The sequence below is a fragment of the Sorex fumeus genome, unplaced genomic scaffold (assembly GCF_029834395.1).
Source record: "Sorex fumeus unplaced genomic scaffold, SorFum_2.1 ptg000035l, whole genome shotgun sequence".
Taxonomy (NCBI): domain Eukaryota; kingdom Metazoa; phylum Chordata; class Mammalia; order Eulipotyphla; family Soricidae; genus Sorex; species Sorex fumeus.
In genome coordinates this window covers 31,021,328-31,042,043 of record NW_026606092.1, presented here as the reverse complement: position 1 = coordinate 31,042,043, position 20,716 = coordinate 31,021,328, and the positions used below count along the sequence as shown (strand labels likewise).

At 38.3% G+C, this 20,716-nt stretch overlaps 1 protein-coding gene across 1 annotated transcript in view; it reads right to left on the bottom strand.

Annotated features, from left to right (window-relative positions):
• ZRANB3 (zinc finger RANBP2-type containing 3) overlaps nt 1–20,716 on the bottom strand; it is a 201,156-nt gene that overhangs the window by 123,487 nt on the left and 56,953 nt on the right. The window contains exon 3 of the mRNA XM_056117723.1: nt 11,736–11,754. Within this exon, the coding sequence (XP_055973698.1) occupies nt 11,736–11,754 (19 nt within the window). The remainder of the gene's footprint in view (nt 1–11,735; nt 11,755–20,716) is intronic.

The following is a 20,716-nucleotide window of genomic DNA, read 5'->3' as shown; positions in this document are numbered from 1 at the left end:
AACTCCTCAAATTTGAAATCAATAGAACTGAATTTTTAAAATAAGAACCCTAGAGTTATTCTTCTCATGTAAATTGCTCACAGGATGCATTTCAATAACTACTCTAAGAATTAAACTTTGTGGAAGAAAATCTTAAGAGTGTTTTACCTAATGGTTTGCCATTTCCTCTGCAGAAGGAAAAGAGAGAGAGAGAGAGAGAGAGAGAGAGAGAGAGAGAGAGAGAGAGAGAGAGAGAAATTGAACACTTTCAGGATTTAATTCTTTTTTGTGGGTCCAGGTTGCAGGGAGGGAAGCAAACCCAGCTATGCCCAGGGATCACTCCAAGTGGGGCTCACAGGACCACATGGGGTGTCAGGCACCAAACCATGGTTGGTTATGTGCAAGACAAGCACCTTTTCGGCAGTACTATTTTTCTAGCACCCAGGATAGGATTTTTGATCTTATTAGTTTTAGGTAATTCTTATTCCTTAATAAATACACAACTAAATTCCAAAGCGGAATAAGAACAGTGATTTTTTGGCCAGGTATAAAGCTAAGAGGTGATTCAATACCAAAAATTGCAAAAAAAAAAAAAGACTGAAACCAAACCAGTGAGTGATTTCTATTGTGCTTTATAATATATAGAATAACTTTCATTAGATTGAAAATTTGTAAAGTATTCAGATAAACTCATCCTTCTCAGGATATTAAGTTAAGTGATTAAGTGATTAGATAAGCTCACAAGTTGAAAATAAGATCACAATTTCAGAAGTTTAATTGAAACTCTGGAGGCTAGAAAGTGGGTACGGGGTTAAGGCACTTGCCTTGCATGCGCTCAATCCCCAGCACCACAAGGTCCCCAAGCATCACTGGAAATAATCCCCAGCACAGAGCCAGGAATAACCACCAGTACCACAGGGAATGACCCAACGCCGCCTACAACCTCCACCCAAAATGGCTCTGAAAGTGAACGTAATTTTCATATTGCTTTGATTATGTCTTATTTTTGGTAATCAAATACTTTGTTATGATCAAAACTAAATGTCAGGGCTAGCTCAATTAGCATGACTAATTTCAGGTTCTGCATGTAAGAGGCCCCAGTACCCCACTCTAAAATGAACACTAATTAAAAATGGTTAATAATAGGAAGAGAAATTTTTATCACTAAATTCTATTTACAATAAATACAGAAAGATCAAACAAAAATAAAGCATTATTTTATTTAAAAAGGAAAAAAAATGAACTAAGAAGACAGAATTATTTATATGGTACAATAACACTAAATACACTGATCACAAATTCAGACAAAACAGCTTTTCCAAAGTATATGAAAACAAGGCCAAGAAACAAAGAATAGGAACCGAACATTTACACTTGACAAACTATTATTGCTGCTAATGATCATGGACCAATTGAGCTAGAAATTTTACAAAAGATAAGATGAAAAAATCCCTTGCTTGATATTGCAAATAATTACAGCCTGGTGTTTTAAATCCTTTTTTAAATGGCAACACTATAATTTAAATTAAAGACAACATCAGAATTAAGAATAATCTGCTAAAATTCAAATCAGTATATTAAAACAGTATTTTCTTATTGTATGACATAAAACTGTGCAGGAGGAAAAGAAAGTAAGGCCACCACTGTGACAAGAGGAAAATTCTGCTATCAAGATAAAGAATCAAATACAAATCAATCAAAAGCAAACCAACAGCTTAAGAGACAGTTTAGTTTGGGAAATTATTAGAACACTTTTAACTGAACAAGTACATGATTAATCTGTCATATCATATGCTGGCACAAATCATTTTAGAACCATTAGAAAGAATATGAAATCTCAATACAGTAATTTTTAAGTGCTGATTAAATGTTAGATATTCACTATTCAGATTTAGAACTGAGACCCTTTGAAAATGGGTCTTACATATATTATAAAGGAAGTAAAAAGGAAACCTCAAAATAAATTTTTTAAAGAAAAGATTCACTTCAGTGCCAGATAGTACACTTGGGAGGGAGCTCTCCTTACATGCTGCGACCAGGGTACAATCCCCAACAGCAAATATGATCCCCTGAGCATTGTCGAAAGTGGCACAGTCAGAAACTCTGGGTATGGCTGGGTGTGACTCAACACCCCAAATCACAGCAATGCTTACAAAAAAATGAAATAAAAGACAGGACTGGAGTGAGAGTACAGCTACAGTATGCTTAGATGTGGCCAACTTGGGTGGCTCTCTGGCACCCCATTTCCCCCTCTCCCCTCCAAGCCTACCAGGAATGATCTCTGAGTGCAGTGCCAGGAATAAGCCCTGAGCACCTGTGACCCCCCCAAACAAAAACAACAACAAAAAGGTATAACAAAATACTAAGCATATCTTCTGAGTTGCCAAAAATTCACTATTGACTGAAAAAAGAAATGCAATGACTTTCAAACCTCATGTTTTAAAGGAAAGGAAGGCCACTAAGCCGAGACCGGCAGGAATATTATGTACTAAGGCAAAACCATGTATGTGAACCAAACAACGCTGCAAAATCAAAGTTTGAAATGTCACATCAAGATAAGAATTGCTGTTTAATAGGTATCGGTAATTAAAAACAAACAAAAAATAAGACTACTGAAGGAAAAGATGAAACCGCCTATGATTTTTAAAATACTTATTTTTCAAAAAAAATATGTTAGGGGCTGGAGCAACAGTACAGCAGGTAGGGCTTTTGCCTTGCATGTGGCTGACCCAGGTTCAATTCCCAGCATCCCATATGGTCCCCCGAGCACTTCCAGGAGTAATTCCTGAGTGCATGAGCCAGGAGTAACCCCTGTGCATCGCCGGGTATGATCCAAAAATCAAATAAATAAATATGTTCCATGTCTGAGACCCCAGGGACACAAGTGGTGGGATCTGTGTTGTAAAACTGCATGCCTGAAACAATTCTTTTATAAACAACTTTGTAAATCGCAATATCTTAATTAAAAAAAATTTTTATGTGTTTAGAGAACATTGTCTGAGATGATCATTTAGCCTAAAAATGCAACAGGCAAAATCAAGATAGATTTTCCTGGATACAAATTACGTAGTTTTCATGTCTGGGCAGAGGCTGTATAGTTTGCCTTTGTATTAGACACAGATATCAATTATTTCTCCGATACAATGTCACATGAACCTCAGGGAAGTACTAAGGCAAAGTGAAATATATTTGGTTCCTGACATGTTTATTGGACAGGGATGCCTTTTTTTCCTTAATATTACTAAATATATAAATGGATAGTTTTCCCTTTATCTTTTTCTTCCTTCGTCTTCTACTATAACTAATAATGTCTCCAAATTCCATACATGAATCTATATATGGAAGAGACTTAAAAGTGTGGCCTGTCAATTGTTACTTAAGGATTTAATTTTAATCCATAGAAAGAAATGAGATCAATCAAACTTATGATAAAGGCATTAATTATATGCCAGTCAGTCTTCATTTGTTAAAAATTATCCATGTCAAAATGAAAAACTGACTTTGGTTTGACGCAACCAGTTAGCTAGAGAAAATGGAACATGTTTGAAAAACATATTTCATCTGTTATATGATAAAATTTAAGAAATAATTCTAATTGGATTTAGAATAAATATAAATGTTGGGTTGGGGATGTGTCTTGATAGTAAAGCATATGCTTCACATGTGTGAGGCTCTAGTTTCAATTTCCAGCACTGAAAAAACATCTTAAAAATACTCCTCACAGGAAAAAAAAAATACTCCTCACAGAAAGATAGGAGGTCTTTCATGACTGCAGTGCAAGGGACTGAGGCCATGAGTTCGATGCTCCTTGCACTATCTCTTACTCTCCGTAAGGTAGCCCTAAGAGTTCATTTATAATGGAAAGATGCAAGTGCTTAGATGTGATATTTATTTGATTTTATTTTAGAGAAATATAAGTGGCATTAAAATTAGAGAAAATATGGGGCTGGAGCAATAGCACAGCGGGTAGGGCATTTGCCTTGCACGAGGTCAACCCGGGTTTGATTCCCAGCATTCCATATGGTCCCCCGAGCACCGCCAAGAGTGATTCCTGAGTGCAAAGCCAGGAGAAACCCCTGTGCATCGCCGGGTGTGACCCAAAAAGCAAAAAAATAAATAAATAAAATTAGAGAAAACAGTTGATTAAATTCATAGTTAATACTACATCATAAATAAAATTAGATATTAAAATGATGCTAGAATATAAATGCAATATATGTTAACAATGTTAAAAACATTAAAAGACAACCATTTCAATAAATTAATAATTCTTGATCATTTTCTCATCTACCGTTTCTAGTAGTATATTTTGGGAAGGGAGGGGTCATACCTGGTGATGCTTAGAGGTTACTCCTAGCTCTGCACTCAGGAATTAGTTCTGGGGTTTTTGGAACCAGATGCTGGGGATTGAACTCAGGTCAGCCATGTTTTGGACAAATGCCCTACCTATTGTACCTACCTATTATTATTGGTATTATTGCCCTACCTATTATTATTCCAGCCTTTTAATAGATTTTCTTTTCTTTTTTTTTCTTTTTGGGTCACACCGAGCGATGCTCAGGGGTTACTCCTGGCTCTGCACACAGGAATTACTCCTGACGGTGCTCAGAGGACCATATGGGATGCCCAGGATCAAACATAAGTCAGCCATGTGCAAGGCAAATGCCCTACCTGCTACACTATCACTCGGTTCCTCTAATAGTATTCTGAATAACGTGTCTTGGCACCAATGTTAATACAAATCAAGAACCTTTTCCTGAGCTTACGTGGTAGGGGTGTGGCTGGGAAAGGCTCTGGGACACTGGGAGGGAAGCAGGTACTCTGTTGATGGTTGCGGTGTTGCAATAATGTATGCATGAAAAATATAATTAACAGTATTATAAATCCTAGCACATCAAAAACAGTGGTTAAAAAATTGAATCTTCTCATTTTATATGAAAATTTACTTAAGACGGGGAAGGAAAGAATTTGGAATAGCAAAAATGAAGACTACGAAACCAATACAGAGAACAGTCCTGCAGAAACTCAGTGTCTGTTGCTACATAAAGGTTTTAGTGTGCCAGAATATTTCAGGAGTTCCTCTTCATTGGGTCATCATGGTCTCTTCCCCTAATTTAACCTTTTATCAGTTTCTGAAAGTTTTTGACAACTGAGAGGAATTAGGGTCTTTACTCATATTTCTTAGACTGTTTTCCGTATTGGTTTCGTAGTCTTCATTTTTCCAGTGGATCTGGGCCCTGCTGGTATGAATGCTAACAGCAGAGAGATGGGAAGAGCAGCCCAGAAAGCTGCAGAGCACTGACAGCTGAGAGGCATGAGACTCACCACAGGGGCAGCTCAGGGGCGAAACAGGGAAGTCTCTAGGAAGAGAACTCCCTTGAACAGAGACAGAAAGGGGAGCCCCATGGCAAAACCCAGCATGTGCAGAATTTGTTGCACTTAGCAGGAAGTCAATGACAGATGAGTGGATAAAAATGTGGTATACACAGACAATGGAATATTCCTTAGCTATAAGAAATGGAGAGGATGGAGCGATAGCACAGCGGCACACAGTCAACCGGGTTGGATTTCCAGCATTTCATACGGTCCCCCAAACACCGCCAAGAGTAATTCTTGAGTGCAGAGCCAGGAGTAACTCCTGTGCAAGGCCAGGTGTGACTCAAAAAGCAAAAAAAAAAAAAAAAGAAAAAGAAAAAAAAAAGAAAAAAGATGGAATTTCATCTTTTAATTCAACTTGGTTAGAGTTTTAGGGTACTATGTTGAAGTAAGTCAGGGAGAAATACCAGATGATCTTTCTCAAATGTGGCAAAGCAAGAAGCTAGATGGTATCTAATGACAACCCCTGTCGGTTTTCAAAACTGTTTGGTTTCAAAGTGGTGGGGAGCGATGGGTGTGGAGCTGTATGAAAACGGGGTAAGAGAGAGGTAGACTAGATGTCCATAAGGAGAGTGGTAGAGAGGTTCGGCATTTTTCTGGTGCTGGAGGAACAGGAACTTTGTATATCAAAAGCATAAATGGTAATATTATTGTAATCATATTAAACTCAATGCAATTTTTTAAAAAAATGTCAGATTATGCTTACAGTACAATCTTTCATGTTATTAACAATAAAATTAGAAATACACTGAAGGGATTTTTCAAAAAAAATCTTTCAAGGTTATGGTTTAAAAAAAAAATTGAGCCAGTGTGATAGCAGTCAGGGCTTTTATACGGCCAACTAGGTTCAATCCCATCAGTGTGTACAGTCCCCTGAGTACCACCAGGAGTGATCCCAGAGCACAGAACCAGGAATAAGAACTGAGCACTGCCAACTGTAGCTCCCCAAACAAAAGCAAACAAACAAAATGAATGCTTAGCTATCCTATAGATGTTGATTCTCTAGACACATTTCATTTCAAACTATAAGCTTAATTATATGATTTTAAAACAACCAGAAACCATCAGTATCATTAAAAACATCTCATTTAACTTCTCAAATGGACTTTAGTGCCTTAGAGAATAAGAGTAGAACTTACAGTAAAATATCAAAGCCTGAACTATTCTACTGAAAATTTAGCTAACTTATGAGCAAAATCAGATAAAGGTCAAGAAAGAGACATCTCTCACATTATTGTAACATATAAAAAGAGGGTAAAAGTCAAGAAAGAAACTCTTAAACTTTTAAAGGGCAATGTGAGTCTTTTTCAAATAACATCACTCAGAAACTCAACACTTCAAAGCAAGAAAAGTGAAACATCTATGGCGGAAGTAAAGTAGACCCAAATCGGCAGTCTCAATCTCAGTTCTAGAAACGTTGGGAACCATATTGGAAACCACAGCTTACCTCATCAAGAAAAGCCTCAGTCTTCCTTTTTTGAAAGATAGGTTTTTTTTTTCTTCTACTTCAAATTTCCTTCCTCAACAAAGTCTTTTGACTGAAATGAATGGTCCCTTTCATAACCATGCCATACTATTATATACTTGCACACTAATTCCCAACTTTTTCAGTATGTTTTTAAATTTTAATTTTGGGGGATCACCGCAGTAGTGCTCTGAGAATACTCCAGGATCTGTGCTCAGTGGTTACTCCCCAGCAGTGCCCAGATCAACTTTAGGCCTAACACATGCAAAGCATGTACTCAATTCATTGAGCTGTCTTTCTGGCGGATCCTGTATTTATCCCACTCAGGAACACATAGCCCTCTGCCATACCTTTCCTGGCTGAAAGCGGTACAGAAGGTGGGCATATTTCTTGAATCTCTGGTTTCTAAGAACTTCTCAAATAAGAAGTCTTTTTATTGTATCAATTTGTTGAATATAGTAATAAAACGTAGGTCAATGGCTAAAGGAAAAGATGGCTTTAGGGCATCTAATGTATAGAAAAGATCCCTAGATGCTCTCTCTGCAGAGCCTCTGTGGATATGCACAATTATGAACTAAATTCCAAGGCAGCTGTGGTTCCTTTAGGCTTTATAGTTCTGTGGAAACTTAAACCCATTGTAAAAAAGGGGGCAGGACGTATTATGGGTGGAATTTATCTTCATCACCACTCTTGATTCTCAATAACTTTCATTAAGAAAATTCCATTTAATAAAAATTGGTGCAGCTTGAAAGTTTGAAATGTTCTCCTTACAAAGCACTTGGAGGTACTAATGCACAGTAACAATACGTTAATTAAAGCAGCAACATTAGTGCTTTGTCCTTTCAAATTCTAATATGAATTGTAAACATTATATTTCAGAAAGATGCCTTGTGTCTTTCTCTGTCTGGGTCAGGGCTTAATTTACCATTGCTATCACAACCCGGGTTCGACTCCTCCGTCCCTCTTGGAGAGCCTGGCAAGCTACGGAGAGTATCCCGCCAACACGGCAGAGCCTGGCAAGCTCCCCATGGCGTATTTGATATGCCAAAAGCAGTAACAAGTCTCACAATGGAGAAGTTACTGGTGCCTGCCTGAGCAAATCGATGAACAATAGGAGGACAGTACTACAGTGCTTTAAATAATGATTTTGTTAGATGGACATGGGGACAGTTCCCAGGCACTACAATAACAAAGGGAAGAAGGAATAAATTATTTTGAAAAGCATACGAATCTGATCAAGCTGGCCTTAGAGATGAGGAAAAGAAGGAAGCAGGGAAAATAATACTGACTTAAAGGATTCTGATAGTTGCATCAGTACAAAATTTTGATACCATTAACTTCATTTTAACATTTAGCTTACTTTGAGTCCTAGTGTCTTAAAGATTCTTCTATCCTAAAAATTTTATTTCAAAATATAGAAATTATGGTATCTTGAGCTTCATATAGAATAGTCATTGATACACTTGGGAACTGAATTATTTCAGTTCAAATATCAACTCCTAAAATATTCAAATTCCATGTTCTCAGGGCAATCCACTAAACTGATTTACGTGTTGTATTAATCAATCAATTCCTTCATTTAACCAGCAAGGATAACAACAAAAAAGGATTATGATTCAGAAATAGTAAGAGCTCAAAGGAGAAAGTGTTAAATTCAATTTGAGCCCAGTAAAAGAAAACTATAAGGCCCTCCCGTTGATCTTCGATTTGCTCGAGCAGGCCCAGTAACGTCTCCATTGGAGACTTTGTTGTTACTGTGTTTGGCATATCGATAGCACAGCGGTAGGGCGTTTGCCTTGCACGCAGCCAACATGGCCGACCCGAGTTCGATTCCTCTGCCCCTCTCAGAGAGCCCGGCAAGCTACCGAGAGTATTCGATATGCCAAAAGAAAACTAGGTAGAAACAAATGGGGAAAAAATTATCCATTCCGCTTACCTTGTCAAATAAAATGACTTTTTACAAAAGGAAAATTAAAGTTCTTCATGTCTAGCTTAATTTGGTAGTTCTAAAACCTACAAAGTTAATGCTAGCAGAGTTTATATTACAGTATCATTTTTAAGGTCTTCTCAGCAGAAGTAACTTTCCAGAGGGGTTCTTTAGTATTTCCTGACACCTACACATTTCTGTTTGTAGAGAAATTGACAAGTCTTGCAAAATTTGACTTGGAGTCTGCAAAAATAATTCTACCAGCTTTGAACAGGTTCCAAAAATCTCTCCCCTTCAAACTTCTCTTTTAGAGAAGCATCTAGACCAAAAGAAAAGCTTTCATAATGACTATTGGATCTCGGCTCCAAATATTTATCTGTTAATATGTTCACCAAATATCCACAAAGTCATGCCAAGCAACACCATTCTGAGAGTGCTCAGGTGACCTGGCAGTGCTGGGGACTGGAACCAGACCTCCTGCATGCAAAGCACAATTTCTAATCTCTAACTTCACTCTCTTAAGTAATAACTAACATCATAAAACTTTCCTAAATGCTGTTTCTACATAGAAACAAAGAATAATAACTTTTCTATATTTGACAAATAAGATAGAAAATGTATCAATTAATTTTTTTCTTCACATATATTATTACCTGGTTTGTATTAATGGGAAACTATTTTTTCATGTTTAAAATAAGCTTTTGCTGGGGCTGGAACAATAGTACAGTGGGGAGGGTGTTTGCCTTGCATGCAGCTGACCCAGGTTCAAACCCCTGCATTCCATATGGTCCCCTGAGCACTGCCAGGAGTAATTCCTGAGTGTAGAGCCAGCAGTAGCCCCTGAGCATTGCCAGGCGTGACCCAAAAATGCAAAAAAAAAAAAAGTTTTTCCAACCATGACACCCAAAAGGAGAGAGAGTAAGAGGGAACGTGCCTACCACAGAGGCAGGGTAGGGGTAGGGGTGGGGGTAATGGAGGTGGTGGAGAATAGGCAGGGGTGGAGGGATGGGTGCTCGAATATTGTATGACTGAAACGTAATCATGCAAGTTTGTAAGTCTGTCACTATATCTCATGGTGATTCATTAAAATTTAAAAAATTAAATAAAAAATAAGTTTTTCATAATCATTTTCAAAAATTTTCAATGGAACAATATAACAGTGGCAGTGTTCAAAAATTGCTACTAAAAGCAATCCATTTATAACCAGTTTTAAATGGTCTTTTGATAATGAAAGTAAATTAGCATATGCACATGTTGATTTTCAAATGTTGATGTGCACTTGAAACATATTTCTTCAATTAAAAATAAATAAACTTTTAAGAAATAAGGAAACTAGTACAATAACCTGACTACAGAGTGTGGTTTGCATTTCATTACTTATGGAATACAAAGTCACAAGAGTTTCTGTGTTCTCATTAACTATTTTTAAACAACAACCAATTATATTAAACCAAACAATATATTGAAGGGGAATTAAAATAGTTGTGCTTGATTCACAAAGTGAATTTTATTGAAAGCTCTACCTTTGCTGATTAATGGAAATATAGTTTTACCGTTTTTTAAAATTTTTTTTATTTTTTTGCTTTTTGGGTCACACCCGGCGATGTTCGGGGGTTACTCCTGGCTCATGCACTCAGGAATTACTCCTAGCAGTGCTCGGGGGACCATATGGGATGCTGGGAATCGAACCTGGGTCGGCCATGTTAGCTGCGTGCAAGGCAAATGCCCTACCCGCTGTGCTATCGCTCCAGCCCCTAGTTTTACCATTTAAATAAAATAAAGGATTACACATCTAGAAACAGAACTTAAATCATCATTCAAATTTAAAGTTACTGATTATCACACATACAGCATGGAAATTATATAATTCCAAAAAAGAATGAATAAAACAAAAAAGATAATAGTGGAAAAGTGCTAGAAAAAGGGGGAGTAATACCAGTAAAGGAAGTCATTTGTTTCTAAAGCTAGGGAGGAAGGATCAAAGCAGACAACTAAATTACACAATACTCCAAGTGGGTATTAAGGCATCTCAAAGAAGCATGTTCAATAACAGAGATGTAAAACTGCTCTCCTAAGGCTTCTAGCTATTTGATGAGTCAAATATTAATCATATCCAAAATTTTTAATGTAAAAATCAAAAAGTCGTTGACTTACAAATTATAAAACACATTTCCTCCTTTGACTTCACTACCACGTTGTAATAAGAACAAGAGGAGAGCAAGGAAACAGAATGAAGGTCAAACCTGAGTTCATATAATTTACATTTATACAAGTTCTTTACAATTCAACACTTCAAGTTTATTAAACTTTAATTCTCATGCACGCAGATGGAAGATTACATAAGAATACCATTTCAACTAACCACTAACAGAGGTTATTAGAGGTTGAGAGTTAGTCCTGTGTCTCATACTACTTATTTCTCTAGTCTTTTTTACAGCAAAGTTGAAGCATTCCTCCTTTATGAGGAAGCCAGAGAAATAGCATAGCACTTGCTGGACCTGGGTTTGATCTGTGGCATCCCATATAGCCCAGTAAGGAAACATGCATATGGATGTAAAAGCACAAGCTACTTAATCGTATTAAGATATTTAATGATCCTAAAATGCTACTTTTAGCATTAAATTTCATACCTATAGAAATAATAGTAAAGATTACAGACAAATTAAAAGTTTTGCTTCAAAGCCAAGAGCATTATGAAATCTACAAAAAGAGTTACTGCATTTGTGGCTGCATTTCAAGTCATATACATGTTTCCTTGGCTAAATACTATAGAGTTTTGGATCACTATTGTTAATACTAATGTGTTATAGACATAAGCATGCACATACATGTGCTCACACCCATTCATTTTGACTTAGATCCTCTCACCTTCTTACCTCCCTCTCTCTTCTTTATCCCCATATAAGATCTTAATAGTAGCTACTAAAAATTGGTTGTTGGGTTTTATGAAAATTAATATAAGTATAAACAAATAATAAAGATACTTACTTCATCAGCCACCATACACCTGAAAAAAAAATAAAATAGAAAACAAATTAATTTCTTAATTGTCAGAGCTGACCATTGTAAAAGTTTTGGTTAAGTAGAAACCACAAAATAGCTTATGGATGTTTTAACTTTAATAACTCAGCATTAGGCCACAGTGAGGTGTTTATGAGAAAACGGGTCAGTGCTGATTTTCTAAGACTCTCCAGTTGCCAAGATGCTTCAGATGTGGTGCTAGCTACTGCCAACCATGAAAATATCAACAAAGAGGGACGGGTTTGGGACCACTTGTATGACTGAACCCCAATCATGAACAAATTTGTAACTGCATATCTCATGGTAATCCAATGAAAGAAAGAAAGAAAGAAAGAAAGAAAGAAAGAAAGAAAGAAAACACCACCATGAATCTTCAAATGTGGGTAAAATGGCAATTGATTGTATCAATAACTTCTCTCCTTATCTCTAACCTTTAAAATGTCCTTCCATAGAGATAATATACAATGTTCTATTTAAGTACCACTTGTAGCACTGTCTACACTGCATGTGGCTGCAGTCAGAGACTAGGAAATCTGGGACAGGATGACAGGAACTGCTGGGGTACAGTTGGGAGGCCCAGTGACAGGTTCAGGGCAGAGGGATCTCACCCGCATGCGTGTGGCTGTGGCCAGAGACTGAGTTCAATTTCTAGCACTGCACGCTCTTATGAGAACTTCTGGGAGCAAGCACTATCAGATGTGCCCCCACCAACATGAAACGAAACCAAGGACCAGAGATAAAACTCAACAGGTGAAGCATGCTTTGCAGGTAGGAGGCCTCACTTTGCATGTAAGAGGCCTCACTTCACTCCCTGTTACCACATGGTCCCTTAGTACCACGAGAGTGAGACCCAAGCACAGATCCGTGCACAATATCTGAGCACTACTTATGCTCCTATATATATGTGATATATATATACACATACACATATGTATGTTTATATATGTGTATATAATATATATGTAAATAAAATTAGGGCTAGAGCGATATTATAGCAGGCAGGGTGCTTGCCTGGCACACAGTCAAACTGGGTTGGATCCCTGGCATCCCATATGGTCCCCTGAGCCTGCCAGTAGTAATTCCTGAGTGCAGAGCCAAGAGTAATCCCTGAGCACCAATGGTTGTGGCCCCAAAATAAAAATAAAAATTTAATTAAAATGAAGGTAATAAATATAAAGTAGCAAAATCACTAATGAAGGATTAAAAACAGGCCAATAGTGTAGGAAATTTTGTAAACTGCATGGGCAAGGAGTTGAGAAAAAGCATAAAGGATGACTTTTAGTGTGTCATTAATTTTTTAAAAAGGGAAAATATGGCTAATGCAATTTCTCACTTCATATGAAGTTTACACAAATTTGAATTAAACCTTAAGTCTATTTTGCAAACAAAAGACTAGGAAAATCACAGTCAACCATGAAAATAAAAATGGTTTCCTTCACTGGGACATTTTCAAGATCGAATTATGATCTATTATAGGATCTTTAGAGTAAAAAGATAACTTCCCTGATCAAAGAATATCCATTATGTTACTCAAATCTGGGGTGGTGAACTCATAGTTATACAATCCTGAATTGCATAGTAGTTCAGTTTTTCATTGTCATAAAAAAATCAATGTTAAGTTCTTGAATTATGATTTATTCTGTTCAGCTGCAGACATCAAAAGCAATTATTAATTTCACTGAGGTTTCCCCAAAATCTTGACGTTTTTACCTTAATCACCCACTTCCAATATCAAATTATGCATATGTCAGTGTATGCAGCAGACATATCTTTGTTGCACATGCTCAGTGTTTGTTACTTTAACCCAAATTCTCATACAAAAAGAAAGAAGAAAAATTGGGGCCAGAGCGATAGTACAGTGGGGAGGGCACTTCGCCTTTCATGCAGTCGACAGGGCTTCAATCCCTGGCATTCTCATATGATCCCCAAGTACCACCAGGCATAATTTCTGAGTTCAGAGCCAGGAGTAACCCCTGAGCATCTCTGAGTGTGGCCCCAAAACAAAACAAACAAAATAAAACAAAAGAAAGACAAAGAAAAGAGAAAAAATAGTGCCGAAGAGATTTTACAGAGACTAAGACACTTGCTTTGCTTACAGCTGATCCTGGTATAACCCTCAGCACAACATGATCCTTTGAGAACCACTAGAGAAATGCCCTCCCACAAGCAGAGAGACTGGAATAGCTCCCAAACACCATAAGGTATGGTCCCACCATACTCAAGGGTGAGGACTGAACAGGATTTTACTTTTCTAAGAACCATTTTAAATAGCAGTAAAATTTCTAATATAAGACTCAAAGAATTTGATCCAGAGAGATGACAGCTCCTGGGCCAGGAAAAGTATGCAGGAGTGTTGGGTTTGATCCCCAGCATCACATTCCTGGGCACCTCCTGGAGCAAGGTGTAGGGTGTAGCCCCTGAATATCACTGGCTGTGACCACAAAACAAAAGACTGACAGGGCTCAAACATTTACAATTAATTCGAAGATTTTCTCCAACTTCTTTATATTAAAAAGAACTTTTCCTGTAATTACCACTCTTATTTATTTTGAATGAAGTCTGTAAAAAGAGAAGAGTAAAACTCTGCAAGCAATTATTTTTATTTCACTGAGACTGTAATAAGAATTTAATAAGTAAAGTACATATAAAATAAGTTCTCTAATTATGTTTTGAATCCTACAGGATTTGGGATTAGGACCTAAAAACAGGATCTTCTTAATTACTAATGCATGCTTAGACTCAGAAATCAGCAATTTCTTCAGGGAAAATACTGACCTTTTGGATAATCATGTTATTTATCCATTAGCAAGAATGAATCACAACCTATTCTTTACTATGGCATATCTGACGAATGCTAACTTAATGTTACTCTAATATACTCAGTATATTAGCTACTGTAGACCAAATTATCAAATGATGGTTGCAGAGAACCAAAATTTAACATCTTTTCTAACCACAGCAATGTCTTAAAAATGCCTTTATCTATATGTGTAAAAGTTCAACATGATAAAATGGACCTTTAAAAATGTTTAAACATTAATTTTTTTTGGGGGGGGGGAGGAGGGCACAGCCAGCAATGCTCAAGAGTTATTCCTGGCTCTGTAATCAGAAATTACTGCTGGTGGTTCTTGAGAGACTAAATAAGATGCTGGGGATCAAATCGGAGTCAGCTGCATGAAAGATAAACCCCCTACCCATTGTATTATCTCTCCAGCCCTTGAAAAGTATTTTTTTTAATTCGGGATACATTCAAGATTCGAGAGGCATAAAAGTGAAGAGATTCCTTTCTTCCCTTGTTGCTTACAGATCATCCATATATTGGCTGTTCTTAAAGTAACAATTACAATTTTTTGCACAAAGCCTAGAATTGCTTTCCTAAGTAATACAAAACCAATAAGACATCACAATCAATAATACAAGATTTAATTTTACTTTTCAAGACCCTATTCTCCCTTGAATATGTGTCTCGCTTGCTTGTATCTACGTACATTTGCTTGTATCTACGTACCTTTGCTTGTTTATTTCCACTCTGGAGAAGCCTTAAACAAAGACTTCTCTCTTTCTCTCCACTCATTCCTAAGTGAGTTTCAACCTTGCTTTACCGCCACCAACAACAAAATAATAATTAATATAATATTCTCAACTTTCTTGATCTTGTGTAAAATTCCAAATGTATTTTGTATTATATATAATACTACTATGTGAGGAGAAATAAAAGAAAAAATTGATAGACAATTCAAGGGTTAAGGCGCTTGCCTTCTCTACTGGTGACCCTGGTTTAATCCCTGGCACTATATCTAACTCCACTGACATCAAGGAGTGAGTGACTCCTGAGAACTGGGTTCAAAATACGGAAGGTGAATAATCTTGATAATATTTGGGCCAGAGAGATAGTATAGTCAGGTAGGGCCTTGCATGTGGTCAACCTTGTTTCATTTCTGGCACCACATAAGATTCCCCAAGCACTGTGAGGGCAGATCCCTGAGCTCAGAGTCAGGAGTAAGCCCTGAGCAAAGCTGGGTATGGACCCCAAAAATAAGGAGGGGGGAAGAAGCCAGAGATATGATACAGGGGTTTTGATATGCCTGAACCCAGTTTTATCCCCAGCACCATATAGGGTCCCCTGAGCACCATCAGTAGTCACTTCTATGCAGAAAGCCCAGAATAGCCTCTGAGCACCAGAGAGTGTGGCCCAATTCACCAAGCCCCAAAGTAGAGAAAAAAAGTCAAAATCCTTTTAAAAAAATTATTCTTACTTTCATATGGCAAGTATGTGTAAACAGAACATTTTCAGCTTCAGTTTCAACTCACATCTGGCTTGGCCTCTTTGGAGTAACTGGGACAGAACAACCACATTCTGGAAAAGCTCTTTTGGGTCTCCAAGCTGTTCTCCTCGCTCTCATCTCTGCTTCTCTGTTTCTCTGCTATCTCCTCCTCTGCCTACCTTCCACTAATGACTTTAGTCATGTTCTTTGTGCTCCACCTAAATTCTAAAAGCTATCATCCATTCTCATAGTTATAAATACCAATAAAGAACAAGTTCTAAATATATACCTAAAACTTTTAATATATGCTTCACATCGGCACTTAAAATCACTTTTTGATTACTTTTTCTTTGGCTATACTAGAATTATAATGACATACATGGTGATATTTAAAACTAGAGTTGTTGGGGCTGGAGTGATAGCACAGCAGGTAGGGCGTTTGCCTTGCACACGGCTGACCTGGGTTCGATTCCCAGCATCCCATATGGTCCCCTGAGCACTGCCAGGGGTAATTCCTAAGTGCAGAGCCAGAAGTAACCCCTGAGCATCGCCGGGTGTGACCCAAAAAGCCCCCAAAATATTAAAAAATAAAAAAAAACTAGAGTTGTTTAAACCCTAAATTTTTTTTAAAAAATAAAAAGTCTATAAAGGGATTAATTTAGACAATTGATTTGAGACTGTGATTCTTACTCTGGGTTATATTTTTTAAACAAAACTATAAAATAGTATTAATTTTGACTGCATATCTATTTGTATGCTACATTTCTGCAAAATATTAAAGCACTGTACTTATTAGAAAGCATATATATCCTAGCAAACATTAGCAAATATATATCCTAGATCTATAAAATCTAGCTTGTTTTCATTCATTTGATAAAATAATTAAGTCAGATAAGCTTAATTGTGCATGGCAAAGCCTGGCAAGCTACCCGTGGCATATTCAATATCCCAAAACAGTAACAATAACAGGTCTCATTCCCCTGATTCTGAGACTCCAATACGGCACCATTGGGAATGATGAATAAGGAGAGGCTGCTAAAATCTCAGGGCCGGGATGAATGGAGACGTTACTAGGGCCCGCTTGAACAAATCGATGAACAATGAGATGACAGTGATACAGTGATACAGTGATGCTTAACTGTGATCAAAGGAGATAAGACAGTAGATTCTATACAATAGAAAACAAATAGCAAGTGCACATGCTGGGCATTTGTGAGATCCCAAGTTTGATCTCCAACTATATGCCCCGTCCTCTCAATTCCACCCCAGCATAGCAGAGTACAGCGTTACTGATCTTTAAATACTTGGGGGTGGACCCTATTTAAAAAAAAGAAACAGGGCCGAAGAGAGAGTACAGTGTGGGGGGCATTATTTGCCTCTCATGCTGCCAACCTGGGTTCCATCCCCAACATCCCACATGGTCCCCTGAGCCGCACCAGGAATAATTCCTGAGTGTAGAGTCAGAGTAAGCATTGCCAGATGTGCTTCCCCCCAAAACAAAACCCACCCCCAAAAGAGGTAAGAATTCTGTTAGTGAGTAAGTATGACACCGGATATAGAGGCTGGACGAAGGGCACTAGCTTCAGATTTAGCTGTTATAAATGGAAGGAAACACGATTTCTTTTAAAAACAGGTTTTATAAGGACAGAAGAGGAAAAGAGATGTTGTAAATGATTTGTCAGGCCATAGTGCAAGAACTGAAACTTAAAACAGCATAATTATTAAAGGGAATTAGCTTTCCCAACTTCCTAGCATCCCGCTCCAGTCTCCTGCACCAGCTGATCTTGTCCTTGCTACTCTCACTCTGTAGCCTCCTCAGCTCCTGGGGCTGGGGCTTCGGGCTACTCATCAGTGACAGAGCCATGGGCAGAGTGTGGGGAACTCGACCTGATCGGTGCAAAGGAGAACAATGGAGTGTGGCTAGTCAAGTTTCTTAAATACTTGTCACCGCAGTGGGCTAAAGTCCCTGGAAGAGGTGTTGCTGGGGAACTGCGGATTGCCAAGAGTCAAGGAAGGACTGCGGTGTCATCCACTTTGAATGAGGAGCTTGCAACTATCCATGATACTGAGGGGAAACCAGCTTCAGTCAACACTCCAAGAGAACATCCATTCGCCTTGCAGAGTTGGAGGACAGATGCTGAGAGTGTTTATTGAGAGCTCACCAGATAAACTTTCGTTGGAAGGAATAGTGGTGAATGCCTACTGCCAGTGAAAGCCACATGAGATTCAAGAGGTTGTCCAGGACTCTACTCACCATTCCTTTTTAAGCTACTGCATGCCAAGTTGATTTTTCTACTTCTATTACTTCCTTATATTTCAGAGCCTGAAGGTGTCATATATCACTCGTTCTTCAAGTGATATTTATTAAGGATTTAAGGTGTAACAGTATGACATTAAAAACCAAGCAAAGTTTGTCGGTTCGGGGAAATGATTCATACATGGGTATTGACTAATAATTTAAGGCAGTATATGCAATCTGTGAGGTAGTTACAGGCAGTAAATACAAGATTTTCTAAATGCTGATTTGGTGGTCAGAGAAAGACACCACAGGCCTTTAAAATAATAGAGGTGGGAGGAAGGACGTCAGGCAAAAATGGCACAGCCTAACTGGGGCTAAATCAATAGTGTGTTCCAACTTAGTAGATGAGCCTCATGATAAGAAGGGGAGAGAGAGGGATGATTATACGTCTTTTCTCTGTAAAACTAAATAGATGATTAATGGGCTGGAATGAGCACATTTCATTTTGAGGAAGGTTCTTGGGTCTTTTTACAGGATCTGCTACGGGACAAACAGACACACACATGCTCAGACACATTTTCCATGACAAATCCAACTTGGTTGTCTTACCTGGTGCTTCCGTTAGATGAGGTTGCTAGTCATTCTCCTAACCCTAATACCATTCTTCCCAAGTTTATATCATTTTTCACTCAGTTACTTGAGCCTTGACTCAGAGATAGTACAGCAGGCAGGGCACTTGCCTTGCACACGGTCGACCCGGCATCCCACATGGTCTCCTGAGCCCTGCCAAGAGTGATCTCTGAGCATAGCCAGGTGTGGCCCAAATATCAAAAAAGGGAAAAACAACAAAAGCAAACCAAACAAATATCAGTGATTCTTCTTTTCTTGGCAAGATAAATGTTGCCTGTTGAAACTCTGTGAGCTGACCGAACTGCATAACTCAACCCACTCTGTGCCAACCAAGTTGCTCAATGAGTCACAGCTGCCTTCACTCACCTATCTCTGGTCCCTAGTATCTAATGTGTGCGGCATGTTCCAGAGTGAAAATACAGCGACCTTGCCCATAATTACGAAGAATGTCAGAATGGACACTGCACAGGGCAGCAGCCCGAGATTCAGCCCTTGCTTCTCCTGCTGCTGAGCCTTTGGAGTCAGGACCTCCTGCTTCCCCCACGGCCCGTTCTTCACATAAGCAGTCAGAGCAAGAGCATACATCAGATCAGACCACTCCTGCTTAGAGTGGTCCTAAGACCTAAGATCCTGAGTGATCTGGCTTCCAGACTCTGTGTGATCTAATCCTGAGGATTCTTCAACCTCCCTACTCATCACACTCCTTTCTCATTAATTAGACGGCAGCCACTTTGCGCTGTCCCAGAGCCCCAAAGTCCCATCTCTTGGTCTTCTTTCAGCCCAAGCATAAATCTTCCATCAATCTTACAGTGGACATTCTACCTAACCACTCCTCGGCAGAATAATACAGCCTTCTCCCCTCACTATTTACTTACTTAAACAGTGCATCATTGTGTAGATGTACAAAAGTTTCTTTAACCAAGGCTTGTAACTATCTCACAGTGATTCAATAAAATTAAAAAAAACAAAACAATGGGGCTGGAGTAATAGCACAGTGGGTAGGGTGTTTGCCTTGCACGCAGCCGACCCTGATTCGATTCCCAGCATCCCATATGGTCCCCTGAGCACCGCCAGGAGTGATTCCTGAGTGCAAAGCCAGGAGTAACCTCCAAGCATCATCTGGTGTGACCCAAAAAAAGAAAAAACAAAACAAACAAAAACTGCAATCATGCAAATTTGTAACTGTATCTCATGGTGATCTAATAAAACTTCTTTAAAAAAAAAAACAACAGTGCATCATTCACCATTTTTTATGTATTCATAGTACTCACAAGTGTGGCACTATTTTAATGAACAAGAATTATTGGCTCTTCCTTCTAAGATCAGGGACGAGACAAGGATGCCCACTCTCTCCACTGCTGTTCAATATAGTACTGGAAGTACTTGCAATAGCGATTAGGCAAGAAAAAGATATTAAGGGCATTCAGGTAGGAAAGGAAGAAATCAAGCTCTCACTATTCGCAGATCATATGATACTATACTTAGAGAACCCAATAACCTCCACCAAAAAACTCCTAGAAACAATAGACTCGTATAGTAAAGTTGCAGGCTATAAAATCAATACCCAAAAGTCCATGGCTTTCCTATACGCAAATAGTGAGAGAGAGGAAAGCTACATGAAAAAAATCAATCCCGTTCACAATTGTGCCCCAGAAAATCAAGTACCTAGGAATCAGCTTAACTAAGGAAGTAAAGGACCTGTACAAAGAAAACTACAAAACGCTACTTCAGGAAATAAAAGAGGACATGAGAAAATGGAAAGATATCCCCTGCTCATGGGTCGGGAGACGTAACATTGTCAAAATGGCAATACT